The 17,450-nt window shown below is 29.2% G+C and overlaps 2 protein-coding genes across 2 annotated transcripts in view; both read left to right on the plus strand.

Annotated features, from left to right (window-relative positions):
* Positions 1 to 12,390, plus strand: part of LOC111626562 (ubiquitin-like modifier-activating enzyme 5) — a 19,871-nt gene extending 7,481 nt beyond the window's left edge. The window contains exons 4-12 of the mRNA XM_023370015.1: positions 568 to 677; positions 755 to 841; positions 944 to 1,028; positions 4,513 to 4,617; positions 6,456 to 6,583; positions 7,651 to 7,786; positions 9,400 to 9,478; positions 11,637 to 11,746; positions 11,811 to 12,390. Coding sequence (XP_023225783.1) covers positions 568 to 677; positions 755 to 841; positions 944 to 1,028; positions 4,513 to 4,617; positions 6,456 to 6,583; positions 7,651 to 7,786; positions 9,400 to 9,478; positions 11,637 to 11,746; positions 11,811 to 11,885 — 915 coding nt within the window. The 3' untranslated portion in view covers positions 11,886 to 12,390. The remainder of the gene's footprint in view (positions 1 to 567; positions 678 to 754; positions 842 to 943; positions 1,029 to 4,512; positions 4,618 to 6,455; positions 6,584 to 7,650; positions 7,787 to 9,399; positions 9,479 to 11,636; positions 11,747 to 11,810) is intronic.
* Positions 12,391 to 13,953: 1,563 nt separating this feature from the next.
* The window catches only part of LOC111625079, a 58,755-nt gene continuing 55,258 nt past the window's right edge, over positions 13,954 to 17,450 (plus strand). The window contains 1 exon segment of the mRNA XM_023368145.1: positions 13,954 to 14,081. Within this exon segment, the coding sequence (XP_023223913.1) occupies positions 14,000 to 14,081 (82 nt within the window). The 5' untranslated portion in view covers positions 13,954 to 13,999.

The raw sequence follows: 17,450 nt of genomic DNA on the forward strand, positions 1-17,450 counted from the left end.
AGGATAGACGACGGTGGAGGTGTAAACTGGTGGTGGAAGAGAGGGAGAAGGGAAATGAAACTAAAACTTAACTTAAATAACATAATGTAACAATAACTTAAAAATAACTTAACACTAATTTTTTTATCTTTTCTGTTTTATATATATATATATATTTTTTTTTTATTCAAGCATTAAAATTATATAAACAGTAAGTAATTTATTAAAATTATTTATTGTCTATATAATTTTAATTCTTAAACTTATTTCTAAATAAATAGTAATTTTTTTAGAAATTAAGTTAATATTTATTGTAAAATGAATTGTGGATATATTCTGTAAGTTTGTTAAAATACTACAACAAGTTTATGGAATAACATTTTATTTACAATACATTAACATATTGAATGAATTAACAGAACTGCAAATTTTACCATTATTATTTTGTTATTAAATATCATAATGAATCAATAATAATTACATTTATTATTCAGTTTGAAAAATATTAAGTAATTTATTAATTTATTTGTATTATCAATATATTAATATATTAACTAATAAAAAGTGGTATAAAAATTTTTTTGACAGTTGTTGTTGTTTGATTATGACAAAGTAGAACTTGCTAATATGAATAGACTTTTCTTCCAACCACATCAAGCTGGGTTAAATAAGGTTGAAGCAGCTGCAAAAACATTGAGGTATAAATCATTTTACAAGTTTAAATTGTCAAAATTATATTAATTTTTCATTAATTATAAATTTACAAATTTAATAGTTTTATTAATCCTGATGTGGAATTTGAAACTTATAATTATAACATCACAACTATTGATAATTTCACAGATTTTATGGAAAGGATCAGGTAAACTATTATTGTGTTTTAACCTAAAAATAGATTGTAAAAATTTATATAATATAAATTTTTGATACTTAGTCTATATTAAAACAATATTTTAAATTTTAGCCATGGATCAATAGATAAAAAGAATCCAGTAAATTTAGTTTTGAGTTGTGTAGATAATTTTGAAGCTAGAATGGCAATAAATACCGTGAGTTAAATTTTATGGTAAAATTTATTCAAGTTAATTAAGTTTATTAAATATCATAAAATTCAATTTTTAAAATAATTTTATTTCATATGAAAATAAAATACAGTAGGCTTTCAGTTTAATGGACTAATTGGAGTGAAAGGGGTGTCTGTTATTGCTGAAAGATTGTTAAATTGGTTTTATTTTAAAAACATATATAATGAACTTACAACACATAGAATGTACTTAAAATATTGCTTTATTGTATAAGTATGAATAAAATATTATTATAATATACTGTATATTGGAGAATTTATACTCATTAACTTATACAACTTCTTGCATGCTTTATTTGGAAATTAAAAATGGTTCTAAATTTTTTGTATATTAAATTGAAGGTCTGCTGTATTTTATATTTTAATTTCAGTTTAATGAATATTAATACTTTAAGTAAGTAACATACAAATGATATTTAAAAATTCACAATAAAAATTTTAAAAACAAAATGAACTTATCAAAATAAGTGAACCATTCCCGATAAAAATAGGTTTACAAATCAACTGTTTCAAGAGATAAATGGAATTTTCAAAAGACATTACTCAAAGAGAAAACTTGAGTTTTTTCAAAGAGTCTATAGTAGATCCAAGTACATGAATAGTAATGCCAGACAGTTCTTCAGTTCTTTTAATCATTGTCATTTATTGGTCTGTTCCATAATCAGTATTCCTAAGATGAGTTTCATGTACATTGCAGAGTTAGGCACTTTCTGTTGCATGTGTTGTATGCTGAAACTTTACTTCATTCTTATTTACAATTCTGACATGTATCAGTATGGCTTCTCTTTGTACATTCTTACATTCTTTGTACTTGTCTTTTGACATGTTTTCTGTTTACAATGTTTTGTGTGCACTTCATGTGGCAGCACTGGAAACACTGTAGAACCAGAAAGAAATCTCTACTCTGCATCTCACCCAGTCCATGTAACTTTCTTACTTTTTATACTTTTCTTTTCACATCAAGGCAGCAATTTTGACCACTCAATTATTGTTTGTCCTCTTTTCCTTGTTTTCGAGTTGGAATTTAACTTTAATATTCTCTCCAATTCTATACTATATTTCAACTTTAACTCTTCATTTTGGTGGAATATTTCTTCTAGAATGTCATCTTCTTTGCTTTCCTTTAGTATTCCAATCATGATGATCTTCGGTTTTCTTGAAATGGACTGTTCAGTCTTTAGTCCTGTCCTTTCTGTGACTTCTTTTTTCACTGCTTTAATACTTATGCCCATGTCTTTGGGTTTAGATTCTTTTTTAACATAGTCTTTGTATTCTCTGAATCCTCATTATCCTCCTCAGGCTGTACAATGATAACTTCTGGTTTAGTAGGAGGTATCCTTCCTTCCACAGTTTGTGCATAACTTGCTGGTCTATTCACTTCCTGTACCAGCATTTTTTCAAATTTCTTATTGATATTCACTAAAGTCTCTTGGAGTGAATTGTTGTCTGCTATTTTGATTATATTAATCACTTTATTCACTAAATTTACTACAACTGCCCTTGAGGGAGGCGTTAACACCATATCATATTAAATATAATAGATTTATTGTAATGTATCAGGTTTAGTAAAGATGTTTACACTTCATTCACTCTTTAAGACCTTGTAAGACATTACAATTGTACTGAAGTGCAATTTGGTGTTTACCTTAATGTACTGACTCAGCTCAAGCCTACACTTTCAGCCAGTTTGAGTCTTTCTCCTGTAAGGTTAACAACTTCCATATCTTTATCAGAAGCCTGCTTGTCCTCACTCACAAAGCTTAAGCCACTTGAAGGCCATTTTTCCATCCTGAGACTGACTATTAGCTTCACCAGAAGACCAGGTTACTGATGAGCAATAAGTTGTCAGTCTTGCCCTTGTTCAAATAATCAAGTCAAAGAATGAAAGAAGCTCAGTGAAAAAGCTTACTAAAAACAGTTGAAACTTGTCAAACAAAATAAGAGTACCTGACCATTAGTAGTAGTAGTAGTTCCTTCAATGCTAAGTAGCATACCGAGCAGCAATTATCATCCATTGATTTCGATCCTGGGCAAAGGCTTCCTCCCACGTTACATTGAGCATCTTCAAATCTTGAAGAAAAATTCTACGCCAAGTATCACCAGTCGTTTATCACCAGGGGGAACCGATTTCATGGCTGTCATAGTGATCTGATTATTCTCCAAATGAAAAATGTGGTCAGTTAGTCTGACTCTTTTACAGGTGACAATGTTATGAAGTTTACACATCACTCCTTCGGAGGACCTCTTCAATGGTGATATGATCTAAATATTGGATCTTTAGGATTTTTGTCATAAGCATCTCTGTTGGAAGACATTGAGCCTTCTATTGATGTTTTCTGATGTCTTCCAGGACTCAATAACCCAATCAGAGGCATTTGAAACCCAAGTTTGAATATTAGAAAATATTTACTTGAATTAAGGATTGGACGTTGGGTTAGCAACTCATCCCTGTAAAAATTATGAGAGCTACAGAAACAGCAAGAATAAATGTGCCCGTTATAAATAAATTATTTGCATTACAGTAGAACCCAAATTATCTGAAGTAATGTAGAATGATGTCAGCTCAGATGATTGATAAAATTGACAATGATGGCCATTTCTGATTTAAAATGACAAATAAAAAAAACATTTATATGGTATCACTTTTAAGCCTTTTTTTACATCTTAGTGAATTTAATCATTCATAAGAACAATATTTTTTATTTCATTTATTATAGAGATAATATGTACAATAGTTTTAAAATAAAAGTGTGTATTATTGTAGTTACAGTTTAATATGAATGGTCTGTGTCACATTGAAGTTAAATGATAAACAAATACTGATAGTAACAGAAACAAATCATTTTGTAATATATGTTATTGTTTCAAACAAAAACAGATCACTTTATTAATCCTAGCAACTTATTTATTTAAATTAAGATTGTTTTGATCAGTTTGACTGTTTTTTAAAAAGTTCTTTAGTGTTTTGTTTTATAGATGTTATTTCCTTTGCTGTGATGCTCCACAGTCACCTTAGCATTAGTTTTCATAGATAATCATTTCTGGATATATAGGGTCCAAGCCCTCACTGCCTGGCTAACCTCATTTCAAATCTGACTGAACTCGCAACGGGTACAGAAAAAAGGTGCTCTTAGTGCCAATAAGGTACAATGTGTTTTGAAAAATCTTTCTGCCTGTTGGTCAGAATCAGATGCTTGATACAATTGAGATTAAAATTACTATAATAATTACATGCTCAGTGCACTTGTGGCAAAGCTTTTATGAATTATGGGAAAAGTAGTATATTCATTTACAGAAATTTATTTTGGTTACTGTGAGACATCAGTTAATTGGGGCTCAGATAATCAGGGTTATATACTATATTCCATTTTTTTATTTAGGTCATAATTATGAGTATTAAAAGTAATAATTAAACTTATTAATCATATGTTCAATTTATTTAATTTCAGGCATGTAATGAACTTGATCAAGTATGGATAGAATCAGGTGTTAGTGAAAATGCAGTTTCTGGACACATCCAAGTTATAATTCCTGGTGAAACAGCTTGCTTTGCAGTAAATATTTAAAAAACAAATTTTTAATAATTATTAGTTTGTTTAAAATAATTTATGAATAATAATAAACCTATATTGAGAAAAACATTATACCTGATAATTAGTATTTCATTTGTAAAAGTATTTAATTTAAATGAAAAATTATTTATTGTAACATCATCACAATGCCTGGCTACAATTTTTAATCATATTTTTAATAATTTTTAAATTGAAAATATAGTATATGCTCTCAACCTCAAATTAGTAGTGTCTTGCCCATATATATGTATGGAAAAGTATGATATATATATCTATAATATAATCGAGACGGGTTGATGATAATAATAATAAGTGCAGAGCCCAAACGGTTAGGAGTTGGAAGCTGAAATTTGGTACACAGTTAGGGTACGTCACGAAAATGCACACTAAGAAGGGATTTTTCGAAATTCCTCCTGGGGGAGAAAGACAGGATTAAGGCTTAACACTTCCATTAACAATGGAAGTGTTAAGTAACAATGGCAGTGTTAGGTAACAATGGAAGTGCTAAGTAACAATGGAAGTTTTAAGTAACAATAAAAGTTTTAAGTAACAATGGAAGTGTCAACAATGGAAATCTTACGTAACAATGGAATTGTTAAGAGAAAGCGACGTGCGATACGCAGATGCAGTTTTTTCGTTTTTGCAGGAAATCGAACATATTTTTAGACCCATCTAAAAATTCTCTAAGGGGACCCAATTCTTGCATTCTGTGAAAACGGGTAAGGTTGACTGTAACGTAATAATCTTTATCTTAGTTATCGTTACTTTTGCCCGAGCAACGCCGGGCCCACCTGCTAGTATATATATATCATACTTTTCCATTGGCAATAGAGTCGTGCTGATCATCTATCAGGTTATCCCATAAGTAATGTCATTTTTTGAATATCAATATAATCAATGCCATATGATGGGCAAATTATGAACTACACCAAGGTTATTATACTAGTGCTTGATTGGACAGTTCATTGTGTACACATGCACAGAATGTGATTAGTCCACAGTAATTTGTTTGTCAATGAAACATGTTTAAACAATGTCTGAAGAACACATATGGCATGTTATGTTTTATGAGTCCATCTGGGCCATTCAGCAACCTTAGCAGCACAAAACATGAATGCCATATATGGGCACAGAACCCTTGATGTTCACAAATGTCAAAGATCATTCACAAAATTTCGAGCCAGTATTTCTCCTAAGTCCATATAGTTTTCACACGAGAGATTATTTTAGTGGGTACAATCCTGTTGAGCTTGAATGTTACCCATCTGACAACTTTCAGAGGTGTCACTCAATCTATATTGGGGTATTGTATTGGACTGTTGATTGACTTTTAGTTATAAATGTATATGTCTTGAAAGTTCATAGTAATAATTAACTACAATATGCATGAACAATTTCACCTTGTGACAGACTTCAATTCCTGTCAGTGCATCCTATACAATATACTAGCATTGTCCAGTCAGCAAATTGAGGTCATCAAAAGCCTCCTAATTTCATGAAGGACATTTGTTACATTGTACTCCTAATGCAGGATGTTTGTGTGCCTCACCAAGCATTTGGGGGATAGATGAACATGAAGCTCAAATGTGGGGGTGTCTCTCTAAATTGGGACATATGGCCACATTAATTTTTTTTTTTTTTTTCTTTTAAATAAGATAAGATGCTTTTCTTAAATGATGCAAATTTTAGTTTCACATTTCTTTATTTCAAATTTACAATATTAATGAAATTATGAAAGTATTATAAACTACTAAATGAATTTTAAAATTATTTTAAAAATATATTAAGTTTATTATGTCTATTAATTTTTTAATTTACAGTGTGCTCCACCATTGGTTGTTGCATCAAATATTGATGAAAAAACATTAAAAAGAGAAGGTGTGTGCGCAGCAAGTTTACCAACAACAATGGGAATTATTGCAGGTTTTCTTGTTCAAACAACACTCAAGTAAATAAATTTTTTATGAAATTATTTTATTAATCATTATAAACTTGTATATAATGATTTATTTGTATATATTTATTTACATTTTTAAAAAAATGTAAATAAATATGAAATTTTTAAATAAAATAGACTCAGCAAAGAAATATTAAAGAAAATTAACATTTATCCACTTGTTTTATTTATTCTATAATATTATTTTTAATTAATTCTAATAAGAAATAATATATATTCTAATCTGTGTAGTAACTAATGAAAATTCATGATTGATAAAATTTTATACTTGCTTTGTTAATTTTAAATTAAATATTGTAGTGATATAAATTGTAATACAGTAAAACCATGTTAAGTCAAAATTTAAAGAGTAAAAAAAATTCTGATTTTGAGTTAGAGTTTCAAGTTAATGAGCTTAATACATGATATTTTCTCAAATTTTTTTCTGGTCATAAATTTCCTGTTATCAATTCTTAAGAATCTGTTTACAGAATGACTACAAAATTATATACAGTTTATGGTGCTTTTTAATGCATTGTCAAGGCACCTCTTGTGACCCAATCAGAATGCCACTAATGTACTGTATCATTAAAAGGATGTCGACATGAGGTTGTAATAGCATGATGTTGTGTTTGGCATGGAGCCATAGTGTATGTTCATCTTAATTGTCTGCATTCACACAGAATATAAGATAAAATGAAAATTATCTACTATAAAAAGATGGATATATTATATGGAAAACCTTATATACTGTGCCTAGGTCCTGTAGATAGCTTTGAATAACCACAACTTTGATTTAAATGCAGTTTCACTTCATAAGGATTTACTATAGTTTGATTAAATGTATTTGAAGTGAGGGATTATATTTGCAAATAAGCATTTTTATAGTTAAAAAAAGATAAATTTTATAAGTAGTTTATATCATAAATATAAACACAATTTTATGATATAGTATAAACTTATAAATTTAGTTATAAGCTTATTGTATATTAAATCTTTATATTGGAAGATGATATTAATGCATGTATATTATCAGTATGTATTACAGCAATAATTATTCATATAATCAATTATTTCAGATATTTACTTGGATTTGGTAATGTAACATATTATGTAGGTTACAATGCTTTACAAGACTTCTTTCCTACAATGGCTATGAAACCAAATCCTAACTGTGAAGACAGTTATTGTAGAAAAAAACAGGAAATATTTAAAGTAAGTATATCTAAAGAAAATTATATGTAATTAAATATAGATAACCCTATTCAATTTAAATATCAAAAACAATTAGTAATCAGTTACTTATACATTAATTTCTTATTTACAATATTATTAAATTGAGTAATTACTATTTGAGATAGATTTCAATAATCTTTTAATAACATTTTCACTATTTTTCATATTTTATTATATGGTAATTGATTCAACTGAATTAAAATAGTTTAATTTTAGAAATCTTTCATCTGATATATTACGACTTTAAAACCAATGATTCTAATATAAAAAATAGCATCAGAAAGATGTTTAAAATTTCTGAATTCTCTTTAATAAAAGCTATCTATTTCTAAAAAAAGACTTTAGGATGTTGCACTAACTGGAGTTCTGTGCTTTATCTAAGCATTTTTAAGAGAAAAATGAACCAAAATTATGTTTATATTCATTTTATTAAAATAATTAAAGAAGTAAAATGTTTTTTTTGATTTTCTTTTATTCTAAATATTATTTTAATAATCAAAATTTTAGGATAATAATAATAGAACAAAAAATATTTAAATATTCTTTCTATTTGATCTTCATAAAGACAGCTGTTTATTGGATCAAATAATAGCATCAAAAACGAAATATTTTTATATTTTCAACAGTATATATTTTACTGTTTTTAAAGTAATAAGTAAACAAATATATATATCTATCAACCTGATTTGTAGATTTATGCCAAGTGATTATCAGATTGCATTAACTCTAATTCAAGAGATGGTGCCTAATGCTTTCTTCTATGCTAAATTACTTAACATTTAATTATTATTTTTAAAAAATATAAAATATCATGAATATACAAAGAAAAAAATGTTTTGCTTCTCTTTTCTTTTCATCATTCACACTAGTGACATTCCAAAATATGAATTTTCACACAAGGAAACAACCTTTTCTTTGAGCCTCTGCAATAGAATGTAAATGGTAACAGCATGCTTTGCCAATTTTGCCACTATCACAATATAATACATAAAGTAAAAATTAAAAACTTGGCTATAGCCAAATGTAATCCAGCAATTATTTGGCATTAAAGTAATAAGTATTTTATTTAATAGTTTAAGAATATTAGAAAGATAATAGTTGCTTTAATTTTTTAATTAATTTTTCTAGTTATGATGCATTTTAATTATTGTGGATTTGCTCATAGTTATTTTAAAATAAATTAATTGCTACCTATGGAAATAATTTCCTTAGAAATCAAATTTGAAAAAATTTAGTACAAAATATTATTTTATAGAAAAATTCTATGCAATAATATTTTCAGTACACTTATCATTATGTGAAAATTTTTATAAATGCAAATAACAATAGTTTTAAAATATTTTTTGAATGCTATATTTAATATTTACATATTTCACTTGTATTTAATGTATACCATCTTTGTATAATTAATTTATTAATATCATTAAATGAGATTTAAAATAAGATTATTTACATTTTTAAATTTAAAAAAATGAAGATTTTCCTCATAATTACATAAAATGAATTATAGGTAACTTAGCAATGCAGTATAAAATTTTAGATTATAGTATAGAAAATACTTTTATTAACAGTATTTTACAAAATTTTTTTAGGAAAAGTTGGCCCTTAAACCAAAAGAAATTGTTAAAGAAGAAATAGATGATACAATTGTTCATGAAGATAATGAATGGGGTAAATATAAAAAAATTCAATATAATCCAGAGCAGTGTCATAGCACCATTGAAGATATGAACACTACAATATTTTCAGGATGAAGATATCTTCACTTTGAAAATATTATAGTGTGTACCGATTATTAATCTAATATTCTTATTAATATTACCTATTTGTACTTTGCCAATTTGTTGTAACAATCTGATAGTTTCTGTGGCCCCCAATCTTTCACATTTTTTTCTGTGGCCTCCCTGACATGTTTCATGGTCTCTTCGGGAGCCATGTAGCTCCTGACTGTCCTACATGATAATGCAACTGGAAGTGCATTAGGGACAGGAGCTCCTTAGCCAGTTGGACCATGATCTCTTCATCCTATATAATCTGTCTGGTTTATCTTCACTGTGTTTCACAAAGATTGCAAATTATATCTCCAGGTAACTAATGATTTTGTAGTGAGCAATAAAGTATCTTGTTATTGATGTTGTCGAAACCGTGTTGTATTTGCTTATTGTGTACAGGTACAATGAAGTGACGTTTTTCTCAACACTGGGCTAGTTGAATCTTTTATTTAGTTAGAACGTTTTTTTCCATACATCAACGTTTCGGGCATCAGCCCCTCTTCAGCTAACTAAATATATATAAAAATATTTAACAGGACACAAATAAAAACCAAAAAACTCACATAAATTCTTTGTAAACCATACCTCATTTCAGCATGGACACTGCACATACAGCAGAAATCAGACTACACTTAGGTTTTTTTAACATTTTCAATATCAATTTTTTATCACAATTTTAACTATACAGGTTAAAAACAAAACCTTTTTTACATTTTATTACATAAACAAGATAAACTCTGCAGATTTTAAAAAACTAAAACCCACAAATTCCAAAAGTCTTTTTTTGCCACCTCGTCGACTGATCCGACAATTTGCATATAGCGCTATGTGCCGTAAGTTATACTAGTTAACAAATTAATCGACAAACATTTGAAAATCCCTAAGGAAATTACAAAAAAATTTTTAATTTTTTTAATACAATAAATCACTATTTCTCTTAAAGTTTACTCTACATATTTTCTTTTTATCTAATTTACATATGACGTTAATACAGAACATTGTTTCATTAAATAATTCGTTTTTTACCATTCTATTATTATAAAATAGTAACCAGTGTTGAGAAAAACGTCACTTCATTGTGCCTGTACACAATATCTTGTTATTGTTAAAGAAGGTGACTTATTGCTTTTATTGCATACAATGTTTCTGGATTGCCTTACTTAGGACAACAATTCATACACTATTACATTCATTTTCATTCATTGTATCCATTCTTTCCTTAAAAAATTTCAAATGTCTTTAAATTTAAAAAGAATTTTTCTGGAGTCACCACCATGAATCTCCATGTTCCTGAGGCAGCCATCTCCAGACCTGATGCACTTTTCCTGCAAATTACAAATGGGGTAATTCTCCTGGTTAGCTAAATTTTCATTCTCACAAAAAATGATGTTATGCTACTTATACAGAATAATCAGATTCAGTTCATTTCTCCACCTTTAATGATTGATAAAAGTTGTTTAAATTCATATAATTAGTTTTATACAATGTTTTAAATACTTTTAAGACCTAAACACTAGATTATTTATGAACTATTAATTAAATAGTTGAATTACATAATTTGGCCCAAAGCTAGACAGTTAGTTACAATCTTGTGCTTTATTAATAATTAAAGATTAATTTTGAATTACTCTTTAATAAGTTAATAATAATGTAAATCAGAGTACAGTCGACCCCGTATAATGCTGTTGATTTTTCCATTTTATATGAATTCCATGATGTACGAATCACTTAGATTTTACAAATACATGAGCCGTTCACAGCCCAGCACACGTATTTGTAAAATCTAAGTGACTCGTACATCATGGAATTCATATAAAACAGAAAAATCAACAGTGTTATAGGGGGGTCGACTGTATATCTAAATATTAGAAAATTTAATTCTTAATTTATGTTTTTACTTTGGTATATTTATGTATTGTATTTCATACGTATTCTATTATTAACTTGAAACTAGTATTTCAACATTATCAGTCTATTCTAGTACTTAATCTTTAATTTATTAATTCTTAATACAACAAAATTAAATATATGATTTTAATAAATAAAATGTGTATTAGGAATCTGTGTAGTATCTGAAACATCTCCAAATGAGGAAAATGAAGAAGCTGAATCTGTTGCGGGATTAGCAGGAGGGCTTAAGTATGCTTATACTAAACCAGCTTCAAACGTAAGTAATTATCTTTAAATGTTATAAAATTCTTAACAATTATTAATAAAAATTTTTCTTCTAGTCAACAGCAGGACCAGTGGTTGGCGATACCGACGAATCTCTCGATGATTTAATGGCAAAAATGAAGGCTCTTTAACAATTATTATTTTTATTCATTCATACAATTTAAATATTATTTTAATACTTATTTCAAGATGTGTACAATAGTTATTGATGGGGTTTATAATTCTTCTTATTTTCGGTATAAGATCTTGTAAATAATATATGAAATTAAATATGTTTTGTTGAAACTTGTTTTTCAAATATAATATCAAATGCGAAACGTTTTACAAATGACATCTGTTTTTACAGACCAATTTGTTACATTGTAAAATAGTTTTGCCCGGCTACTATGGGGATAATTAATTGTCTACCAACAGTTGACAACTCAAATTTGAAGTAGAATTTTAAAATATGAATTTTGAAAAAAAATATCAGTCATATACAACAACATGGAAACTCTGACAAACTTATTTTGCCAAAAATTATTTTCCAACTGAACTTTCTCTTCTGATTAAAACAGACTTTGGTCATTTGTGTTTTACTGTTCAGTTTAAGATGAACATTACTGTTTATGGAAAAGTTTTACTCACAAATTTAAAAATTTACCAAATATAATAATTAAAAATATCATTTAAAACAAAGAGATGACAAATTTACAAAGATTAACATTTATTTTTGTTTATCAGCAGCAATAATTTTCTCCCATCTGCTCTTTCAACTTGAAATTGTGACTCCTCAAAATGTATCTAAAAGATTGTTAAATTACATTATCAAAAGCTATTGCATAGATATATATTTTTTAACATTATTTTATCCACTAACATGACACGGCATCAAATTCTCAGTTGTTTCCATTTAGCTCTTCTGAAATATGGAAGCCATTTAGTATTCCTCAGCAAAAACAAAACAATCTTACACCTCTAGCTGATGAATTTTTACGTATACACCAAATCGTTTATAGACAAAAATATATAAAAAGAAATTCAGTAAATTGAGATCGGAAAATAGGTAGCTAAATTCGCTCTACAAACACCCATATACACTACCACAAAGGAACCAATATGGCCACTTCCGCAATGCATCACAGTATCGTATCCTGATCTTTTATTTATATACATAAACACGCAAATCAAGCCATTTAGATCTTCGTCAGCCGTCTGTACCATTTTATGCGTCGCAAAACGCTCTCCAACGACCAGAAATAGAGGCATTGGGTGATGAAATCCACCAAATACTGATCTAACAGAATTTATTACATTAAATCGATCGCTTCTTTTACGTAGCACTAATACTTCAACCATGGCAATCAAACACACACCCTCTTCATCAAGTTTATTCAATAGTTGAGTAATATAGATTTCCTCAAACAGTTTCTCACAAAAACAAAAATACATTCAACCATACCAGGAATAATACAACTTGTTGACAACTACACTAATGCAACACAACAAATGTGAACAGTGTTTTAAATTTGCTGTATCGTGATGTGATATGAAGGCACAATATAACACGTGTTAACACAAAACGTCGTCGTAATCTGAATTCAGTTAAAATGTTGATGGAAGTTTTCAGGGCAGCATTAAGGTTTTTTGTTGGCCACAGTCACTCTTGTATATGAATCCCCACCTCGCCTCGACGTATCACTTGATAGAAAGGCATCATTCTAAAGTTGTGGTATCGACCTCAGAGCTATTTTCTACGTATACCCAATTTAAGCCTCAGTTGGCACATTACGCCATTAGTTATGTTCTGTTTTTTTTTTTCTTTATCCTTTTCTCCCTATGGATTAAGCCAGGTTCACTGGGTAGTGACGGACGGGGCGCGACATATATAAGACAGACCACCCCGAAAAATTCCTGGGGTTCAATCCCGAGTCCCTTGGAACAATACTGTAATTGTTACCTTAATTGCCAGGATCATCCGGCCTTCTGTGTTCGATGGTTGTAATCAAAGGGATACCTGCAGCCAGATAACAATTAAAAATCAATCATATTGTTGTTATCAAAACTCGATAGAATAGGAAAGAAACTAAGTAATAATAGATAAAACAAATTCGATAAACAAATAATAGTCAGCTCGTTTGAAAGAGTTACAGTACTATCAAATTACCTTCAACATTCATTTTTAGATAAGTTAAAGAATAGATAAAACTATAAAGGTGATTTAATCACTTTTAAAGTTAGTAAAGAGCGTAGATTAACATAGAAAATGTTCTTGGAATTAATTTATTTCTTGCCTTTTGTATTAGTTGAAAGTCAAGAAATTAATCAACAATATGATTATGTCATTGGTAAGTTTTAAATATAACTTGTTTTAAAATTGAAATTTACATAAATCATATTATAAATATATTATTGAAATAGTGTATATAGTATATATGTTACCGCTAAAGCTCGAAATCCGTTAATGTGCGCATTACCTAGCTAATCTGCGGATTAACTAGGGTGATCCGTTAAAGCTGCTAAAATTATTCCATTTCTCAAATTACCTAGGTAATGTTCAGATTATCTAGGTAATCTGCAAATTACCTACTAGGCACTCGGTAAAGTGAAAATAAGATTTTTGCTGGAACAACAGCAACGTTTCTGTACGCTTAAATTAACATAATGTTATTTATTTAATTTTCAATATCTAAAGAATCAAGTTAATACAATCAACAAATTAGTTGATTGAATCAATCATCAATCAATTAAAAAAACTTTAATACAAAAATCAAACGGTTTAAAATATTACTACAATTAGGGAAATGAATTTGCAAAACATATGATAAAATTGTACTTACTTATTAGTGCAATCTAAAGATTGGTGACACTTTGAATTACGTAGCAGTTGGTTTTTGCGACAAGCACGCCTATTTGTGGTACATTTAGATTTGCAGTCAATTTTCTGAAACCCTGCCCAGTACCAAGGGATTGTTTTATTGCTGTTTGACGTAAAGATATTTCTACAGCAGGGACATCCATCTTCTTTCGTTAAAAATCTCTCTTTGCAAACACTGAATTCAGATTTTGCATACAATTGTTTTAAAATACCTGTTTTAGTATCAAGTTTATAAAAGCCATTCTCTGTTTTACTAAGAACCACAACTAAAATTGAACGTGCATCAGTTTTTGCTCTGTCTTCTTCGGGTACTTTAATTCTCACAGCGAAACCTTCATCGGCGTTTGGGTGCTTTTCATTAGAAACTGCTAACATTTTCTTTGCTTGCTTTTCTAAACATNTGTAAAAAAATATGTCACAAACGAAAAGATCGACGAATGGTGATAGAATAACCATCCCTGCCATCAAAGGTGGATTGAGATTTTTGAACATTTTACAGCAGAAGAAATTGTTTTCAAAAATGTTTGTAAAATCGTAGAATTTTTTTTGTCTTCCTGGATCTAGTGCCCCCGTTGAACGAATATTTTCATTGCTGAATAATATGCGGACGAATGAAAAAACCCATTTAAAAGTAAGCACATTAGAAGCATGTACTGTATTTCTGTCAAATACAACTTTCAAATGAACTGTATGGAATTTTATGACTTTAAAGCGTGAAACGGCGCTATAAAAAAATTAATTCTAGTGAAAAGTATCAAAATTAATGTTATTTAAATTTTTACAATGTGTGTATGTGTAATAATTCAGATTGTTTAAANAAAAACGATTACAGTACATTCTTCTGGGTAATCAATATAAATATCAATTATATCTCTTCACTTTGCTGCAAACTTTCAATCTTGGGAGCTTAGAATGATTCGGGTACTTTAATTCTCACAGCGAAACCTTCATCGACGTTTGGGTGCTTTGTATTAGAAACTGCTAACATTTTCTTTGCTTGCTTTTCTAAACATTTCTTGGCTTCATCACGCTGTATTTTCTGATTCATATTCTTTTTACAGATGATGCACAATACATTCTTACCATACCCTTTCTCTTTAGGATCTACTTCACCACAAACTGCGTGAACAAACATATTACACGATTTACACTTGTGAGCACTTGATGCTGATGCTGCTTTTGAGCAAACAATACAGACTATGTCTTGTATAGTGCTCTTCACAGCAGTGGCGTACCGTGGTTGTCAGCCGCCCGGGGCGGAGGAAAATTTCGGCCCCCCTTGTTTAGGTATTTCAATTTAAAAGACCAAAATTCAGTTTTGTCACAGAACAAGCAATGAAAAATTCGATGATAGTGCAGCGACCTATTTAAAATAGTTCTATTGGATATTAGTGGTGTATATGAACGCGAATGAATCCTACAAGCAAAAAAAAGGTCAACAGGTTTCTCAGGAATTCCTCGGACGAAAAAGTTATTAGTTCACCCGACGAGCCGATTCCCGGACTGTAAGGACGATAGCACTATCGTAGGCGCGATGAAGTATAGATTAGGATGTTTCAAAATTTTACAAGATATTATTATTATTTATTGTGAAATTTTGAAGCCCCTAAAAAGTGCCGCCCGGGGCGGGCCGCCCCCACTACGGTACGCCACTGCTTCACTTAGCTCTTCTGAAATATGGAAGCCATTTAGTATTCCTCAGCAAAAACAAAACAATCTTACACCTCTAGCTGATGAATTTTTACGTATACACCAAATCGTTTATAGACAAAAATATATAAAAAGAAATTCAGTAAATTGAGATCGGAAAATAGGTAGCTAAATTCGCTCTACAAACACCCATATACACTACCACAAAGGAACCAATATGGCCACTTCCGCAATGCATCACAGTATCGTATCCTGATCTTTTATTTATATACATAAACACGCAAATCAAGCCATTTAGATCTTCGTCAGCCGTCTGTACCATTTTATGCGTCGCAAAACGCTCTCCAACGACCAGAAATAGAGGCATTGGGTGATGAAATCCACCAAATACTGATCTAACAGAATTTATTACATTAAATCGATCGCTTCTTTTACGTAGCACTAATACTTCAACCATGGCAATCAAACACACACCCTCTTCATCAAGTTTATTCAATAGTTGAGTAATATAGNACAACATCAATAACTGAGGAGAATTTATGGCTCCTGCAGACAATATTACTTCTCTACGAACTGAAACGGTTATAGTTTTGCCATGGTAATCGAATGTCACACCAATTGCACGTTTATTATTGTCAAAGTTGATCTAAAATATAGTATATTATTTTACTTATCATTAATACACATGATTTTATTCTTATTTAATTCTTATAGTAAATTAAAAGCTATAGTTATTCTAAAATTTAACATATTTTTAATTGACGTATTTTATGGCGTAGCTTTTGTCCAAAAAAAAACAAGCTCAAAAATCGGTCTGCATTAAGAAATGAAATGCATTTCCTTCAATAAAAACTATATCAATAACGGCTCCCTGTGTTATGTGTTACTGAAGAAAGCCAATAGCTTTTAAAAACAAAATATAAAAGTTATTAATAAAAACCAGAAAATGTATGGTTGAAAAGTAAATACTTTTGTTACGAATGCAGAAGTACGAATGTCTAAATTTCTTCTTCCAACTATAGGATCTAAAAATGCCTTCTTTGTACTGCATCGTCTTCCATCTCTTATTGTTGCTTGAACTTCGGAAAATACTGAAAATATATAACAAACTTCATTATAGATTACATTTAAATTTAATTATTTATAGTAGTTAAAGAAATGGATATCATTATTTAACTACTACTATAAA

Source organism: Centruroides sculpturatus, unplaced genomic scaffold (assembly GCF_000671375.1).
Source record: "Centruroides sculpturatus isolate CEXI.00-Female unplaced genomic scaffold, Cexi_2.0 scaffold93, whole genome shotgun sequence".
NCBI lineage: Eukaryota > Metazoa > Arthropoda > Arachnida > Scorpiones > Buthidae > Centruroides > Centruroides sculpturatus.